This window comes from Orcinus orca, chromosome 17 (assembly GCF_937001465.1).
Source record: "Orcinus orca chromosome 17, mOrcOrc1.1, whole genome shotgun sequence".
NCBI lineage: Eukaryota > Metazoa > Chordata > Mammalia > Artiodactyla > Delphinidae > Orcinus > Orcinus orca.
In genome coordinates this window covers 14439363-14459514 of record NC_064575.1, presented here as the reverse complement: position 1 = coordinate 14459514, position 20152 = coordinate 14439363, and the positions used below count along the sequence as shown (strand labels likewise).

Below are 20152 nucleotides of genomic sequence, written 5' to 3'. Positions count from 1 at the left end.
TCGAGCAAATGGCACGAGCTACGATTTTAATTTGTGATCACCTCAGCCCCAACGTGTTTCCTTTACTCTTGCATTTTCCATCTCCCTATCTGTAATCACATCTGAATTCCAAAGCTAAGGTAAGCATACAGAGGTTGCGATAGACTGAACTTTCGTGTCCTTCCAAAATGTATAGGTTGAAACCTAACACCCAAGGTGATGGTATTAGGAGGTGGGGCTTTGGGAGGTGATTAGGTCATGAGGGTGGAGCCCTCATGAATGGGATCAGCCCCTCATAAAAGGGGCCACAGAGGGTTCCCTTGCCCCTTTCTCCATGTGAGGACACAGTGACAAGACAGCCACCTATGAACCAGGAAGTTGGTCCTCACCACACACCGAATCTCCTGGAGCCTCGATCTTGGACTTTTCAGCCTCCAGAGCTGTGAGAAGTAATTACCTGATAAACATCTGTTGTTTAGAAGTCACTAAGCCACCCAGTCTATGGTATTTGGTTAGAGCAGTCGTCACGGACTGAGACAGAGGTCAACTGCTTTGTCCACGCTTCAAGACATAAAATGTTAATGCTGGCTTAGAGACATCAGTTCCCCTCCACCCATCACACATCAGTTCCCCTCCACCCATCACACACTGTTCCCCATGCCCCTCTTAAGCAAGAAGCCTGACTTCATTATCATTTAAAATTGTCCTGGGAGGTGGAAGCCTGACAGGGATGTTATGAAGTGACCGTAATTAAGTCCAGTAGCTGGCACGGGGGCACTGCTGACTGGGCTGGCTTGAGGACAGGGAAGGTCCAGGCCACAGCTGAATCTTGGGGCTGCCAAGAAAAGCTGTCCCAGCACCAGAGCTCCAGGCTGGAACTGGGGACTTCTGCCATTCGCTCTTGCAGGGGTGGGGATGCTCGGACAGCTCAGCGGTGACCGAGACACTGCTCGGTGTCAGGAGAAGTGGCACTCTTTGGGAATCCGGCAAGATCCGCCAGGTTTGCAATTCTGGTGGAGTTAAAAATCAAGGCTCCACGAATGGTCCTTTGAGGGGGTATGTGCTAGGTTCCTGGGAGTAGACAGAGCCATAGCCAGGAATTTAAATCATTCTACAGGCTTCAACTCATGTATTCCCAAATCACGTGTGTGAAAAAAGGTCACGAGGGAGAAAATGTCCCACTAATTGGAATGACTTTACCAAAACCACACAGAGAGCCTGGATTACTTCACGAACATGTTAAACTTTACAACAAAGCTTTGCCTTTCCTGATTCAAATATCTTAGCATTTGATTATTCAATATTTCATACTATCAAGCGTTAACATTTTCATCGAGGCTGTTCATCATGTCCAGAAAAACTCACAAAACCAGAAATTCAATAATAAATGTTGTCATCATCATCTTTTAAGGAAGTCCCAGATATGTGGCATTCACACACACCTGGCTTCATAGAGCGACACACCTCCGTGCGAATTGCAACAATTCATAGTTTGATGAATGATAACGACAAGCAAACACAACTCATTAAATGTGCAGGGTTGTTTCTAGACGCCATTGTTTTATGATGGGGTAAGGTTAATGATTTAAATATATAAATGACCTGTGCTAAGGCACACCCCTGCTATTTTCCTATGCCAACAGATAAGTATGGAACCTTAAACAGTGATAGTTCCCATATTAAAAATGGCTTTATTGGTCTATTGAAAATTTTAATTCTGAAAGCATTAAAAAGATAACATGATCACACAGTATACCTTTTTCTACCAAAACTGTGAAGTTGGTAGGAAAGAAAAAACAGATGTTTCAGCTAAAACCAGAGGAGGGAAAACAAGTTGGGGGAAGAAGGGACCAAGAAGCAGATAATAAATCTGTCTGGCATGTTTCTAGGTCACTAGGACTCATTATTTTTTCCCCTAAAGAGCTAAAGGCCATTAAAAGTGGGGACTAGTTTTTTAGGGGAATGGAAGTAAAAACGCCTACAGGCTAGACAGAGAACGTAGGCAGGTACAAGAAAAATCACAGAGCTTTCGTCTTTCCAGTTTTCTATGTTTGATAGAGATGTGAGTATACAGAACCTTCCCCTGACTATAAGAAAATCGGCAGGATGGGCATGATGGCGAATAACAAGTGATCCTTGGCCTAAGTGTTGGGGAGCAGTGGAGAGTGGTGGGGACCGTGAGGGTCTCGGGAGGACACGCCCCACCTAATGGGGGCAGCTTTGACTCCCCTTCAAGCATTTAACTGATGGCTGCCTCATGGGAATGTAAGCCCTCATTCTTCTGAACTTTCAAGAAAAGTCGGAATCTGGATTTCTTTTCTTTTCATGTCAAATCACCTGATCTTTTAAAATGTTGCCTTGGTTTTAAAAAGTGTGCTGGTCAAGCAAAACACATCTGTGGGCTAGCTCTGGACTGTAGATCCCATTTGTGACCTCTGCTTTAGACAAAGTGTTTCCATGTATTTAAGATTTCTTAATTCTCCTTATGATCTAAGAGAAGCATTGGGTCAGCGTTACTGAGATGTTAGCACCAGTCCAATTTCCTAAGAATTTAAGAAATGCCACATTGAGCCAGATCAATGTTCTAATCAGCTCATTATTTTGTTTCTCGGAGTGGCACCCAGGGACCATTTGGGAAAGATTTAGAGCCTAATCTCTTTGACTCTAGTCTCAGAAAGTTAGGGGAGTCCCATGAGCATTTCTGATTTTCTTCTTTTTGATTTGTAAAATATTTTCAAGTGCAGGGAAAAACAGAATAAATGACATGTCTCCTAGCTTTGTCAAAGCTTCGCATTTGATCACAGTTTCTTCAGATACATATTTTCAATTTTAAAATGAAATATGAATACTGCTGATGTACTTGGTTACCACTCCTTCCCCAGATGGTAGCCATCATCCCAAACTTCACGTTAATCATGTCCATTTGTGTTTTTCTAGCTTAAAAAAACCCCATAATTCGAAAATATACACGTACCCCAATGTTCATAGCAGCATTATTTACAATAGCCAAGACATGGAAGCAACCTAAGTGCCCATCAACAGACAACTGAATTAAGAAGATGTGGTACTGGGAATTCCCTGGCAGTCCAGTGGTTAGGACTCCATGCTTTCACTGCGAAGGGCACAGGTTCAGTCCCTGGTTGGGGAACTAAGATCCTACGAGCTGTGTGGCGTGGCCAAAAACAAAAAGTAAAATCAATCATACATTATTTTTAAAAAGGAAGATGTGGTACATATATATACAATGGAATATACTCAGTTATAAGAAAGAATGAAATAATGCCATTTGCAGCAACATGGATGGACCTAGAGATTATCATACTAAGTGAAGTAAGTCAGACAGAGAAAGACAAATATCATGATATCACTTATACGTGTAATCTCAAATATGATACAAATGATCTTATTTACAAAACAGAAATGGACTCACAGACATAGAAAACAAACATGGTTACCAAAGAGGAAAGGAGGGGGAGGGATAAATTAGGAGTTTGGGATTAACATATACACACTACTATATATAAAATAGATAGGGGTTTCCCTGGTGGCACAGTGGTTGAGAGTCCGCCTGCCGATGCAGGGGACATGTGTTCGTGCCCCGGTCCGGGAGGATCCCATGTGCCGCGGAGCGGCTGGGCCCGTGAGCCATGGCCGCTGGGCCTGTGCGTCCGGAGCCTCTGTTCTGCAACCGGAAAGCCAACAACAGTGAGAGGCCCGTGTACCGCAAAAAAAAAATAATAATAATAAGATAGCTAACAAGGACCTACTGTATAGCACAGGGAACTATACTCAATATTTTGTAATAACCTATAAGGGAATAGAATCTGAAAAAAACAGATATATATGTATGTATAACTGAATCACTTTGCTGTACAGCTGAAACTAACAGAATATTGTAAACTAACTATGCTTCAATTTTTTTAAAAAAGGTGTAAATCTCCACCCATTCACTTCGCCTAAAAACCTGAACTATTTACGGGTAGAGGCATAACCTGAACCACTTCTCAAGCTGTGGAAAAAGCAAATCCAGAAGTACAGGGACCGCTGGTTAAATTACTTAATCTTTCCATGGATCAGGTGTCCTCCTGGGATAATGAGCTCTGTCCTACCCACCCAACTTGGGTGGGATGACAATAAAATGCAACAATGAGAAGAAATGTTCTTTGGAAAAAGATGAAGTGTTATCCACATATGAGGTTCTAGCACTTTCATTAGTAAATGCCTCATGTGTTTCACTCCTTTCACAAAGGACTAGTTTACTTTATTTGTCCTCAAAGTTGAGGGAGGGGCCCCAGTCCTACTTAATAAGAGCTTTCCTTCCCAGCTTGTTTCATAAACTTGGATTACAATCCTTCTTAGCCTTTGTCTTTCCAGACAAAGAGATACAATTATTTTATTCTTTTCCAGAAGGAAAAGTATTCTATTACAATCTTTGTAGCTGTTTTCCTAAGCCTTTTCTCAGTCTGTTATACCCTTCTGGAGGCACAGAAGCCAAAACGCCTGCAGTGTTACAGGTGCAAAAGTTCTGCTTAGGTGAAGATTTATTCAATATTTGGCAAACATAATCACATGTAAGTAAAAAATCAAACCAAAACAAACCATGTCAAAACCACAATTAGAGAACATCTCACACCCATTAGGATGGCTATTATCAAAAAACCAGCCAACAGCAAATATTGTCAAGAATGTGGAGAAACTGGAACCCTTATGTACTGTTGGTGGGAATGGACCATGGTGCAGTCGCTATGAAAACAGTATTGCAGTTCCTCAAAAAATTAAAAATAGAATTACCTATTGATCTAGCAACTCCATTTCTGGGTATATACCCCCAAAGAATTGAAAGCAGCATCTCAAAGAGACATTTATACACCTATGTTCATAGTAGCATTATTCACAATAATCAAAAAGCAGAAGCAACACTAATGTCTAACAAGAGATCAATGGATAGACATAGGGTGGATATACATATAATGGAATATTCTTTAACCTTCAAAAGGAAGGAAATTCTGAGACATGCTACAACACAGATGAACAGTGAGGAAGGACATTATGCTAAGTGAAATAAGCCAATCACAAAAAGGCAAATACTGTATGATTCCACTTATATGAAGTACGCAGAGCAGTCAAGTTCATAGAGACAGAAAGTAGAATGGTGGTTGCCAAGGGCTGGGGGTTTAGGGAGTTACTGTTTAATAGGTATAGAGTTTTAATTTTATAGAATGAAAAGAGTTTTGGAGATTGGTTGCACAACAATGTGAATGTACTTAACACTATTGAATTGTACACTTGAAAATGGTTAAGAGGAGGACTTCCCTGGTGGCGCAGTGGTTAAGAGTCTGCCTGCCAGTGCAGAGGAAACTAGTTCGATCCCTGGTCCAGGAAGACCCCACATGCCGCAGAGCAACTAAGCCCATGTGCCACAACTACTGAGCCTGCGTGTTGCAACTACTGAAGCCCACGCGCCTAGAGCCCGTGCTCCGCAACAAGAGAAGCCACCGCAATGAGAAGCCCGCCCACTGTAACAAAGAGTAGCCCCCACTCGCCACAACTACAGAAAGCCCGCACGCAGCAACGAAGATGGAACGCAGCCAAAAGAAAAAAAAATTGGTTAAGATGATTTAAAAAACACAAAAGCCAACTAAAGTCTAGAGCAGTTAAGTGTCAAGAAAGATTATGAGAGCGTTACAATCGGCCAGGCGAAAGTCTCCATCAAACTGTACCCACTACCAAGAACATAATTTTTCTGCTGAGAAAAGAAGTCTTCTCTAAATTTGTATCCATGGTTCACAGTGGTTCATCATCAACTTGTTCTGCCAGTAGGATAACAAGACCCATCTTAGCTGTTATCTCGGAACCTAGGGCGTGACCATGTACTTACAGGTTGTTTTAGGAAGGGCTCAATAAATATTTGTTGAAGGACGGATTGAGGGAAGGAATCATGCTTCCTAGCTCATCACAGCCTATGCAACTTCTCTAAGCCTCATTTATCTTAAGTATAAACTGAAGAGAGTAATAGTAACCACTTCATAGAGCGACTGTGATGATTAAATGAGTGAATGCTTAGCCTGGTATCTGGGTAGGAAATCAAGGAAGGAAGTAAAGGCAAGGCAAACATGTAGGAAAGAGCTGGGTTGATTGAACCTGGCCAACGACTCTTCACCATTATATCCATGTGTTTCCACTAGAAGCCAGTGTTTAATAACTGCTTAATAAATATCTACTGAATGAATTCATTAACTATAGGATAAGGATGAAATTTTGAACTCTTAAAAATACACTGATCAAACAATTCCTTAATTTATTTTAAAGACAAGGGTTGTATATTGAAGAGGTAGATCATGATGGATACTTGCATTCATTTCTGGGAATTGTGTTAGCCTTTTCAGGCCCCTGTGGGTCCATTTCCAGTTTACTGAGCACCTACTAGATTCCCAGCACAGTCCCAGCATCAGGACTACAACATAAATAGAACACTACCCTGCCCTCTAGTTGCTCTCAGTTAAGTGGAAGAGACAGGTATGGAAGCACATGGTGGATTTAGGGTCATACGCTGGAGGCAGGTCCAAGGTGGTGCAAAGGAAAGTTCCCTCCACCCTGCTGGACAGCAGGATCGTTTTGGTAAAGGAAGACCCCCCGAGGGGAAGGCATCTGGACTGGGTCACGAAGAATAGGTAGGGCTTCGCCAGGTGGAATAATGGGGAAAGGGCAGAGGGGATGAGATGTACAAAGGCATGAAATATAGGTGAGGGAGATGAAACCACCAGACACCTTCAGGGAAGTGTAAGTTGTTTCCATGGAGCACAGAGCAAAAGTGAGGGAAAGGGAAATAGCCTTACAGAAATAGGTAGGGACAGATGCCCGGCGCTCATCAGCCTGCAGAGGGGAGGGGCTTCACCGTCTTGGTAAAGGAACCTGGTGGAGGGTTTTAAGCAGCAGAGACCTGATCAGATACTTGCAGGAAATGAAGAATAGGTAGGAGCGGCCAAGACTAGAGGGCACAGGTCACGTGACCAGCCAGTTAGGGAAAAACTGGGAGAGAAGAGAATGGCTTCATTGAAAAGGATGGATATGAGAGATGTTAAGGGAAGTGAATTCAAAGGTCTTCACTTTACTTGCCCTGTAGGTGAATGAAAACTTAAACCACCAGCCACATACATACTAAAGTCATACCTGCAAGACTTTTCATTTTGGTATGATGCCTGAAAATTCTTGCTTAAGCAATTAAGTGAGAGGGACTTCCCTGGTGGCACAGTGGTTGAGACTCTGCGCTCCCAATACAGGGGGCCAGGGTTCAATCCCTGCTCAGGGAACTAGATCCCACATGCATGCCGCAACTAAGAGTTCACGTGCCACAACTGAGGAGCCCGCCAGCTGCAACTAAGACCCGGCGTAACCAAATAATAAAAATTTAAAAATAAGCAGTTAAGTGAGAGACAACAGACTCTGCAAGTCACCTCCAATAATCATTACCTCTGCTGGCTTTTAGTGCCTTTGTTTCCAGCTGAACCCAAAGAGTTGATTTTTGGGATTCCAGGGTTTGATTTCCAGTTGGAAATCAAAGTCCCTATCCCTGTGGATCAAATTCCAGCCTGGAGGGGTTTATCCTCAAAGACCCTAGCCAGAGGAGCTCTGGAAAGAAGCCCAGGGTGCTCTGCTAGCAGGAAGTCTAAAAGCTACTAGCGACGGTCAAGTTCAGCGTGACGGATAAGCCTAGCTGAGCGATTTCCTGAGAGCAAGGAATTGCATCCAGGAATGGAAATGAGTAGTGGTGACAACCTGTAAGGGCAAGCTTTTCATTTGTCCTAGGTACCCTAGAAGAACTTGACCCTAAGCTTATGGGCAAGACCATAGGGCTGGGCCATTAAAGAAAGTGAGAAGGTGAGAAAGCAAATCAGGTGATACAGAAGCTCAGCGGCAACGCCAGATGTTGGCAGGCTTTCTAAGTGCTCTAGAATTAACCCAGGTGAGCCAATTCTGCAGAAAAGCATCCTGTCTAGGGTGGTAGCAGTGAATTACTACCGGGAGGATGTGCAGAATACTGTAACTTTCAATTCCCTAACAATCACAAGCTGTGAATAAAGGAATCACCTTAATAATAATGACCATCGATAAGTTTTTTTTTTTTTTTTTTTTTTTAAGGCTTCGGACGTGCAGGCTCAGCGGCCATGGCTCACGGGCCCAGCCGCTCCGCAGCATGTGGGATTTTCCCAGACTGGGGCACGAACCCGTGTCCCCTGCATCGGCAGGCGGACTCTCAACCACTGCGCCACCAGGGAAGCCCCGACAAGTTCTTTTTGTATCCACCTATGCTCGTATGCAGGGCAGAGAATTACAGTCATAATCTCATACTCTTTGAAACAAATTTGCCCAAATATTTTGAAAAGTTCTGGACCAAGAGTTTTCCAAGGTGCACGATCCAACCCTTGACTTCTACAGTTTCGTGCTTCCTCTCGCCTGCCATCTTCCCATCCTCCCAGCCCACACCCAGCTTCAAAACCTTAAGATCAGAAGAGTCAAGTTGAAACACAAACCAAATGCTTTCTCATTTAATACGAGTACATTTTATAACCTAGGGTGTTGGTTCAGGTACTACCGTTATGTGTCAAACCCCCAAAAGTTAACTGACTGTTACTGATAATGCAAGTCAGCAAATCATCTGAGCGAAAGAGACCAACAAGCGACAAACCCAGTGCTCACCCAACTCCACGTCTTGATCATCAGTGAGCACGAGGATGATGTTGGGTCGGATGTTTTTCCGCTCCTGCTGTATCCGGCCTCTGAACCTCGGGGATCTGATGGTTGAACCGAGGCTCCCCAGTAGCTGTGTGCCCAGCACAGCCAAAACCAGAGCACAGCAAGAATACTTCATTGTGCTTGGTCCAATGTTGCAAAACTGACAAAATGTCTGTCTTCTGGTTCCTGCAGCTCTGGGCAGTCAGAGAGAAAGGGAGAGCGAGAGACGAAAATGAAATCCAAACCCCAGACACAGTTGCAGAAAAAGGACTACAACTCAGCGAGAACTGGCACAAAAACTGGCAGAGAAAGGGCTGCCCATGAGTCAGAAGCGGCAAACCCTACCAGGCATCAGGTCGTTTTTTTAAGTGCTTGATTATTTTGCAAATTCACTTTTGTCCTTTATTCTCATTCCAACTTTTCCGATTTCAAAATTCATTGCCAAAATACAATTTCCAACACAGCTCAGATGTAAAAGCTTTCTGACAAGAGCGAATACCTTGAATTAGGTATCCTGGTTGAATAATCAACTGCTATACTCAGAGGTATTCAGGACATCTGCAGATGGGGTCCTGGAAGGGGGAGAAAAAATACGAAAGGAAACGTCAGTCAAGTATTTTGACAGAGTTTTGGTCTGAAAGAGTCTCTTGAAACAGCATAAATATATATGTATAGATATGATTTATATATTATATTTATATATAAGTATAATAAATAGAAATGTAATATATAAATCATATCTATACAAATATATTGATATAATTTTTAAAATCTGTACTCCAAAAGGGAGAGACAGAAGGAAACAACATTCAGAACTGCTAACAAATGACATGAATAATATCTTCATTTCATAATCATAAATATGGTGATCTGGGTATCATCCCTGCTCACACTTTAATAGTACTTTAAACATCCCCAAAAAAACAAATGACTGATAAGGAAGAACCAGCAGTGCCTGTGAAACCACAGTGCACTGGAGTGTTTGCATCTGGGGAGCGTTAACTCACCTGCGTACGATATTGAGTACTTATCAAGCAGAATGAAACGCAAAGCTGTCATATGTCATCTGCCTGAAGTCACTCACTGCCCAGGAGAGTTCTTTTTGCTGACAAAGACTTCATAGTGAGGGGCTGGGAGGACAACGTTTCCCAGCCTCCAAAAAGCTCCTAACTGTGCTTCATCAATCACCGGGGGAAGGGATGCTTCCTCCCGGCTGGGCTGGTCCCTCAGCCCAGCCCTCATCCCCAGCGCATCGGCGCCTAAGGGGACACAGCCCTACTCCGACTGTGAGCACCAGCTTCACTACTGTTCAGAGCCGGTGCAGCGCCGCTAGCACCGAGGTTTGGCTTTGCCGCAGCAGATCTCAACCTGCAAAGCAACATGACTGATGGGCTCTGAGGCTGGAGGTTAGAGGCGACCTTTCCACCTTAAAAAAAAAACCAAATCAAATCAAATCTGGAGGGGAACACTGTGAAATCTTTGCAAATCTGCACAGGAGACTTTGGAAAGGGTTGGAAAAATGCCCCTTTCACTTTAGAACGCTAACCTGCTGAAAGCTGGTCTCTTGGACTTCCGAAAGATAGCAAAGGGCTCATTAAAAAAACCCAAAAAAACACCATCTTTCTCTTGAATGTCATGAGGGAGCATCTGTATGGGAATTTTGACTGCCCTAAAATTAATCAGATACCAGCCGGCTCCAGCAGCCACTCTGTCGCCACACACCTGAGGGTCTGTATTTTGATGCTCAGCAATAAACGGGTATCAGATAAGTAAGCATCACGGATGAAGTGTGAGGACTGCAAAGCAGAAGGAAAGGGACTCCATCGCTTCCTTCCGCGCCTTAAATTCTGGAGGGTGACGTGGGGCAGGAAAGAAGAATGAAGAAAGACGGTGTACCGTTTCCCCCTGCCATCCACATTATTGTGTTTTACACAAACACACACGCCCCTATTATTTTAAACTTTTTGAGCTGTTTTGTAAACAGTTCTAATGCTTTTTACTTTGCAGCCTGTAATTATTCTTTGGGAGGGAAGAGGGAGGGGGAGAGAGAGAGAGAGAAGGACTCAGTAAGAACTAGATTTTAAAACAAAAATCCAGCATCTGCAGCGAGGCAGTCCTGAGCACGTGATCTGCAGAGCAAAAAGCAAGCCACCTCCGACTGATCCTGTGGCTTGAGAAAGTCAATATGTACGGTTTGGCGTGTGGTTTTGTTTTTTGTTTGGTAATAACTCGGCGTCATTTCAGTGATCGCGGTGCCTTCTGAACGCTGAAAGCCCGCAATTGTTCTGCCTTGACTGTTGGGTTTCTGGGCATTTGTTTTAAATCACGAGAAAACTGATACAAGCATGAAAGGATGGGAAAGCAAAAGAAATGAGTGAAACAATGGCCTTCTCCCACAGAGCGTGCGTTAACCTAAGAGTTAAATACAGAAATTTCTTGGGGGGGGGTTGGTCCTTGAAGCAGCAAAACTTTGCCCACCTCTCAAAGCCGGTGAGGTTGTGTGAAGAGAGAGTCCGCAGGGTTTCTTGCATCCGCTATGGTTTAAACTAACCTCTGCTGACAATGGTGACCCAGAAAATACAGTCAGACTCACTGTATGGAGCGAAAAGCAGCGCTTGGTTTAAATAATCAGTCACACACGCAACTGAAAATTCTTGACTATCAAGATGCTGGTAACATTCCCTGGAACCCAATCAGTGTTCTGGGTTATTCTTTTCTTTCTCGTTATTTACTTTACTTCTTCCTTTAGGAAAAAGAAAATTAGCCTTAATGGTACCTTGTATAAACTACATTGAAAATCATTTCCTAATAAAGAAAAGGGACAGCAGAGAAGATGCACGTTTTACCTATAAAGTAACTTTTCTCTCTGGACAGTTAAAGGTGCAGAAGAGACCTACGTTTATTTTTTTCTGCCACAATTTAGTATCGATTCAGGGGATTCATATGTAAAAGCCGAGAAATTGAGTGGTAAAGAAAATGGAACTTTCAGACAGGTCTGGCCAGCAGGAGCGCTCCCTTTACTAAAACACACAAAACACACAACTCTGAAGAAAAGTGCACACAGACAATTCTTTATTCAAATATGACCTTTTAGAACCTGTCATCCTCTCACTGCCTGGTTTCCAGCTCCAGAAGGAAAAGAAGAAAAAAAAACCTGACAGACAAAATGCAGACCTCAACAAAGGAGACAACGATGCAATGTTTGAATTGGATACTTTGTGGCAGACAACAAGTGTCCTTAGAGACTAACAGCTTGTCTTGAGAAATAGTTGAAAATGGGAGAAATGTCAAAAGAGGTTTTTCTCACACATGGAAAGTGAGCTTGAGGAACGGTTGCTGTATTCACGAATCAGGACCAGAACACAAGATGCCTATTCTTCAAGCTCTAAAGTGAAAACACCAATTGTAGCTATGGCCAATTGGTGGGGAAAGTTTACAACACTTTGTTTGGGGCAGTCAAGCCAACTATAAATGTGACATTAAAAGTTTCAAGTCACATATAAAAGAAAGAAAAGACTGGGAAGCCTTCAAGCCAACTGGACAGAAAATCTAGTTCACATATGCTTGTCCAGCAAAACCCCACACTAAATCAAAGCCCTCGTGGCCCCAGTAGGTTTAAGGGGGGGGGTCTCTGTCTTCAATAAGCCTCCCTTTGTCTGGGCAGCTGGTGCCAAGGTAAAGGGGATGGTGGCCATATGCTTGTCCACCACCGTGGTTGTCAAAGTGTAATCTGGGACTTTGGGGGGACCCTGAGATCCTTGTGGGTGGAGTCCACAAGACCAGAACGATTTTGAAGAATACTGACACTTTACTTCCCTTTTTCACTTCGTTGACATTTGCACTGATGATCTAAGAGCAATGGTGGGTCCAGCTGCTTTTGTATGAATGAAGGGAGCATCACATACGGTTAAAAAAAAAACAGAACAGTTTCACTCAAGATGAAACAGTAAAATGATTAATTTGATTAAACCTTGACCCTTGAATGCACATCTTTTCTTTTAAGTTTTCCGTTTTATGAGAGAGAAGGGACACATAAAACCCTTTGCAGCCTATGGAGGTGTGATGCTCGTTGAGGGAAAGCACTCGTGGGACTGAGTTGCCAGGTGAACTAGACACATCCTTTTTCTCTGTTTTTGCTCGAACGCTATTTTTAGTTGAAAGAATTACTTGGACTTGGATTTTTGGCAGACATTTTCTCAAGTCGTGAATGAAATCAGACTGTCATTTCAAGGAAAGCAACTGATGGTATTTGTCGTGTTTGTTGCCAATGACAGAATCTAGCTTTCAAGTCAAAAGCAGAACTTTGGAAAACTTGTATCTGCCACTGTGAGCTTAGCAGCTTTCCAATATGTAAAACCTTTCTGATGACACTGATGTTGGTATTAACGAATGTCATTTTATGGTACTGTAAAATGAAATGTGTCAACACTTCGACTATTTGCATAATTCAATGAACCAATGTTTCCCAAATGACCAAATACAATGTTACAAAATCATACACGTGTAAAAAAAATCATTCGAAGTGCAAGATGACCACTGGATTTTAATGTAACAGAGTAGGAAAAGCTCATTGATATGGTTTCAGATTTCTTACTACACCTAACCTTTAGGAATCACCACGTGTCAAGTTTTGGTATAGTATCAAAGAAGATCTACAAGTATCTGAAAAAAGCTCTTGAAATACTTCTTTTCCAACTATTTATCCATGTGAGGCTGAACTTTATTCCTATACCTCAACCAAAACAATATATATCAACAGACTGAATGCAGAAGCAGATATAAGAATCCAGTTCTCTTTTATTCAGATAAATATTAGATTTGCAAAAATGTAAAACATGCCACTTTAGTCACCAATATTTTTTTGGTTTGGAAAATATATTTATTTTTCATAAAATAGTATATATCATTTAACATATGGATTTATTGTTTCTTAATTAATACTTTTTTTTAAACAATGGCTTTCTTTTTTTAATTATCATTACAAATTTATTTTATTTATTTATTTATTTTTGGCTGCATTGGGTCTCACAGGCTCTAGAGCGCAGGCTCAGTAGTTGTGGCGCACGGGCTTAGGTGCTCCGCGGCATGTGGGATCCTCCCAGACCAGGGCTCGAACCCATGTCCCCTGCCTTGGCAGGCGGATTCCTAACCACTGCGCCACCAGGGAAGCCCCTAATTAATACTTTTAAAAATTCTCAGTTTGAATTTCTAAGTATCAATAGCTAAAATCCCCATAAACACAAGCTTAATAATATAAAAGGATAAAAACACAATTTCAATAATATAAAGGGATTCCAAGCCCAAAGAATTTGAGAATTACTGGCCTAGAGTATATTTGGTTCCATAGTTAAGCCCGGCCTTTCACCTCTAAGGCTACAGATTTGGCCCTAGTCACAAACGTAATTCATTTTTTTTCCCCTTAAAGCCTTGAAACTGTCCTAAGTTCTAAATGCCTGCAAATCTAATGAGTGATGACATGCTGTGATGACATTCTGTGTGTGTGTGTGTGTGTTTTAATCTGAGGATAACACAGAACTTTATAAATAAATGCCCATAAATCTAAAGTATGTGAGAGACAGGCCCAGAACAACCCACTCAGCACGGAAATCAACCTCTCAGGGATGGGGCAATGGAATTGTTTCTAGTACAAAGCAATGCCACTCCAGAGTAAAGACAGAGAAAAAAAAAAGGACACCATAACCAGTCACAGCAGTGGGGGAGATTAGGCCAGCAGCATGCAATTATTCAAAGCTGAATTTAACCAGAACACACTTAGTTTATCGTTAGAGTGAAGCAAAATAGGATTATACCAGCAAGAAGGTGTTATCTACCCTCCCCCATCCCACCCCCCCCAACGCCAATCGACATAGTTCCCACATTTCCTAGGGTCAGTTTACATGGCCCTTTTTCTTTAATTTTGACTTTCAAGTTTGCCATATATCACTTTTTTTTTTTAGAGGAAGCCTTCAGGATGTGCTAGCTTCTTTATGATATATGTGAAACCATGAAGGAGCTAATTTTTTCTTTTAAAAACCCCATAGCTGGCAAAGTTCATCTACTGTTAATCCCAAGAAAGCCTGCTTCCCGATCTAATTTATTACAACTCCAAGCAAAGAAGATAGACAACAGTCTCCTTCTGGTGCGGTAACATTTTTATACCCCTCGAATAATAAATCTCTTCCAATCACCAACGACAGCTGAAAAGTGTGCATCTCTGACCTGGAGCACCTTTGGGGAAATCCTTGGCTAAGTGATGAGATCCTCCTTGAACAATGTTTGCTTTTCTTCCCTTTTTTCCCTTTCTGTTTTCTCCCCCCAACACTGTAAATCCTGACATTGGAAGGAACCTTGAAAAGTCATCTATTCACAAAATTGTTAGCGTTGGTTACCCCTGGGGTACGATGAGGGAGAGGGACAGATTTTATTTTTTTTTATGTTTAAGTTGGATTTTTTTCCCATGATCTTTGCATGATAAAAATAGAAATAAGTAAATTTCCTAGGCTTTCCCTCTGTTTTCTCATGGAGGAACAGAATAGACAGAAAGACGTAAGCAGTGATAAGAATGAAGTGAGAGGTTACAGCAAGAAATGTACTTTTGAGAGTTAACCCACAAAGGTAGGAAATAAAACCACATAACGACAAGCTCACCAAGAGCATTTTGGAGAATGCAAAGGGTCCAAGACTGAGATTTGTCCAGCTTCTTTCAAATTGAAATTAGCAAAACAAAGAAAACCAAAGTGACCTAAAAATTATGAAAAAAACCCCCAGAAGGACCTGATATTCCTGAAGCAGATGCTACAGAGTGTCCAAAGGGTCTGATAATGGTCACAAGTTTTGATGGTGGCAATGAGCTCCAAGATAATGAGAACAGGAAGACTGTTGAACTTTAAAAAGCGGGGCATTGGAAACTTCAGTTTGGGTCTAGTGCAAGAATAGCATATTGATAAAAAGAACCCCAAATGTGGTCTTAGGCATCTTAACTACTCCTTATGGTATATGATTTATTACATTAAATTTGCCTTTGGTTTCATATATTTATAGCTTATCTGTATTGAAGTATCTGGAGGTATTGCATATTGCAGATATAGTTTGTTGCAATAACAACAAGAAAAAAACCCCAAATATCAATGACTTAACACACACTGCAAGTCACACACAGAGTGACGGGAGCTTTGCTCTGCCCGGTCATGCATGGATGTGGGCTGATGGGAGCACAGTTGATGTGTTGCTGCAATAGCTGGACCAAGAAGCAGAGGAAGAAAAAAACTGAAGAATCTTGCAGGAGAACTTTTCATGGCTTCAACCTGGAAGTGACTCAGATCACTTCTAATATTTCATTGGCTGTAACTAGTCACATGACCCCATCCAATTGCAAGAGGGCTGGAAATTGATGGTACAGCTGAAGTGTGCTGAACACTACTGTCTACCACAAGCATCAAGTTTCATCAGTACCCTACGTATTTATCTTTTTTTCTCCCTAGATGCCTGCACACGCACATGTGCATGCACGCACATGCACATACTTACGATACATGTATAAATATATTCATACATGCAGATACATGCTTAAGTAATGAAGAAACATAATCTTCGTAGCTTAAAGTTCTACCATTCCTAGGTACAAAAAATGCACCTTTTAACAGCTTTGGGAATTTGGGGGACATGTTTCATTTTAGTTTGTTTCCCTGATGTACATAATCTGTCACAGTATGAATTTATTTTAAAGTTCCACAGTTCTTGTGATACATTTAAGTTGAAGAAAATATTTTTAAAAATACAGGTAGGTGCTACATTTAGATTTCAAAAGCACTTCTCAAAATATTTTCTTGTAGATAACATCTATGTGAGGAAAGAAGAACACCTGACTTAGCTTTAAAAATTAAGCCACAGTCAAGAGAGTTCCCACTGGCTTACTTTCTACGCTATAAAGCTTGCTACCAATATAATGCTCTTTAACATTTTCTAAGGGTTTAAATACAGGAATGGAGATACAAGTTCCTTCTGAGGGATCCTGCTGGCCTCACACGGAGTCACGACCAAGAAAGGGAGGTCTGGGAACACAGAGTGTGAAAAACAAATGTGCATTTCAAAAGACAACAAATTCTAGTTCTTAGCTCAAGATTTAGGGACAAATTATGGGGAATAGCTCTGTTCTTCAATTTTTTTCTTCCAAAATGTATCATTTACAGGAGAACCTTTAAAGAAAATCAAACATCCATATTTAAGTCAACTCCTTTGCTCAGAGACCCATTTTCAAGGAAACCCTAAAATTCAGATTAGTTCATGTATTATTTCAAAAATACTTCCTTCACAAGTTGTACTGGGAAATGCTGGTTTGAGGTTTTCTTGTGTTATTGGCTAAATATATCATTCCAAGCCTTTTAATGACAAAATCATCTTCAACATGTGCTTTATATGTACCTAAATCCATCTACTGTCTTCAGATTGTCACCTTTCCTTCAGCTGTATACTTAACCCCCAGTGATTACCAAGCATAGCTGCACATTTATCAAGTAAAAAAAGCAACTCTAGGGCTTCCCTGGTGGCGCAGTGGTTGAGAGTCCGCCTGCCGATGCGGGGGACGCGGGTTCGTGCCCCGGTCCGGGAAGATCCCACATGCCGCGGAGCGGCTGGGCCCGTGAGCCATGGCCACTGAGCCTGCGCGTCCGGAGCCTGTGCTCTGCTACGGGAGAGGCCACAGCGGTGAGAGGCCCGCGTACCACAAAAAAAAAAAAAAGCGCAACTCTACTTAACTTTCAAGTGAAATTCAGGCCTGCAATCGTGGAAAATATCATTATAGTAGAACAAACTGAGTAGCTAGCAGGCCTCTCTAGGAAAATTAATTGACTAATTTTAGCCACAAAGCATACAGCAAAGATAAATTGTCTACCCATTTTTATTGACATCCATCTGATTTATGACATTCTTGTCCAATCAAATTCATCAGTTTACCCTCAAAACAGTATTTGGACACAGGGATATTTATCACAGTCTTCAGGTGAATAGCACCTGAAGAGACACAGTAGGACATTTTTAAAACCATAAATTCACTGATTCAAATCACAGTACTTGCATAAAAGGCCTGTAGTAACTTGAAACTTAAAATATGACTTCTGTCTTAGCTTTTTGTCTGGACAGAAGCTGGGAAATATTTTAGCTAACGAAAACTCAAATTTTACTCTACTGTTACAAAAGAGTGAAGTTTATGAAGTTTTAAGCCGAAGAATTTATAGAAGGAAAATTTTAAGAGCTATATTATCACCATAAACAATTATCTGTCATATCTGTAAAATAATCTTCCTGAAAAGGCTCGGATTATAATCTATGTCTATGGACATTTGGGGCAAATGTATGTTTATTGTCACTAGAGTATCTTTATAAATAGATGTTTACAGCTGGCCAAGTCCTTAAATCTCATCTAACCATCTATACTACAAACACCCAGTGGTGCTCCATGTCCAGAATTTATTTTCTAACTCCTCAACTTTGTTTGAAACCTTCACTTCTCAGCACACACAAGACCAGCACTTGTCACACAAAGGAGCTAATATAATTAAACCAGATGATGTGTCCCACAAGTAAAATCAGCCATTCACGAAAGCTGGTCACCAGAGGCCATTTCAAACAATGCATATTTCAAAGTAATCTAAAGTAATCCCTTCTCTCCACAGATTTGGTTTCCATGAAGTCTTAAGCACATGTGTGCTGTAAAAAAAGAGGCTTATTAAAATCTGATGTGATATTAGAGATTATACTGCAACACAGTTGGGCTGATTTTAATCCCTGAGTCTTCAAGAAGAAAGCAAGTTTTGATTTTATTTGTAAGCTTACTAAAACATTACCCATACAAAGGTACATGATGTTTACTTAATTAAGGAAAAAAATAAAGAATGCTCCCCTGTTAGCTGAACTGGGCTTGTATCAGTGTACAGAATTTGCAAATAAAAGTGGAGGAGAAGCTAAAACAGTTTTCACTGATGGACAGATTAGCAAAGCACAGCATATATTTATAACTCTAAAGAGTGAGGAGCTTAGATTGTTTAGACAATTCCTTATAAAGTTGTGAATCTCCAGTATATCATTCTTTTGGCTCGCTCTGGTGAAACATTATCAAAATGTGTCATATAACGGCATGATAGCTTCAAAATACCAGTTGCCGTCATTAGTAGAACTGGATTATTAGGTAAGTCTGACTGCCTATGAAGCTTACCAAGACCTCCAGTCCTGGCGGGTCTCTGGAGGATTTGTTTATTTTTCCTGATCCTTTTTCTATGTCTTGATTGTATTTAGTTTCAATTGTGGATGAAAATACAAAGGATTAGATTTGATATGCGGTCCCTCCATTGCAGGATCTCCTACCTACAGCTTTGTATCCTTGAAACGCAAACAAAGGAAACATGTACATGATCATGAACAGGTTTGCAAAATGAGCAAACGGCAACGCCCTGCCACAGAATATCTGCTGTTCCTCATTGGAACAGGGCTTCGCAGAACAGATCATATGTGAAAAAGGAGAGAAGCAACCTCTACTCTAGAGAGCTAATGTGAAGGAGACTTGAAAATATGTTATAGCATCTTTGAGTTTGAAGGTGTTATGGAGTAAATGTTTATGTCCCCCTCCTTCCCCATTCATATGTTGAAATCCTAACCCCCAGTGTGATGGTATTAGGAGGTGGGGTCTTTGGGAGGGGATTAGGTCACTAGGGTGGAACCCTCATGAATGGGATTAGTACCCTCATAAAAGGGGCCACAGAGAGCTCTCCCACCCACCTTCTACCATATGAGGACATGGAGAAGATGGACATCTATGAACCAGGTAGTGGGCTCTTGCCAGATACCCAATCCACTAGCACCTTCATCTTGGACTTCCAGCTTTCAGAACAATGAGAAATAAACGTTTGCTATTTAAGCCGCCCAGTCTATGGTGTTTTTGTTACAGCAGCCTGAATGCACTAAGATGAGGGATCTTAAAGTTCACCTAGATTAACTTTTAACTAATGAAGAAACCTTCTCTAGACCATCAATGAAAATGCCCCTGTCTAGGTAACACAGACCTTGTTAGGAAACCTGTTTAGTTTTGGGTAGCTAAACAGGTTAAAAAATTCTTTTTTTTTTTTTTTTTTTTCTGGTACGCGGGCCTCTCACTGTTGTGGCCTCTCCCATTGCAGAACACAGGCTCCGGACGCGCAGGCCCAGCGGCCATGGCTCACGGGCCCAGTCGCTCCACGGCATGTGGGATCCTCCTGGACCAGGGCACGAACCCGTGTCCCCTGCATTGGCAGGTGGACGCTCAACCACTACGCCACCAGGGAAGCCCAGAAATTCTCCATTTTATTGAACAAAAATCTGTCCTCTTCTAAGTGTTTAATCATGCTCTATTCTACTGAGCCACACAAAATAATTCTATTTTCTTCTCAATAACAAATGACTTAAATATTTG

The 20152-nt window shown here is 41.6% G+C and overlaps 1 protein-coding gene across 7 annotated transcripts in view; it reads right to left on the bottom strand.

Annotated features, from left to right (window-relative positions):
* SULF1 (sulfatase 1) overlaps window positions 1-20152 on the bottom strand; it is a 162582-nt gene that overhangs the window by 64379 nt on the left and 78051 nt on the right. For 4 of the 7 annotated variants that reach the window (XM_004274944.3, XM_033437541.2, XM_033437542.2 and 1 more), the window contains exons 3-4: window positions 9212-9284; window positions 8677-8906 (exon numbers count right to left, since the gene is read on the bottom strand). In XM_004274944.3, coding sequence (XP_004274992.1) covers window positions 8677-8848 — 172 coding nt within the window. In that variant the 5' untranslated portion in view covers window positions 8849-8906; window positions 9212-9284. Of the gene's footprint in view, window positions 1-8676; window positions 8907-9211; window positions 9285-11190; window positions 11456-20152 lie in introns of all 7 variants that reach the window. The other 3 variants (XM_049700459.1, XM_033437540.2, XM_049700458.1) reach the window with 1 other exon arrangement.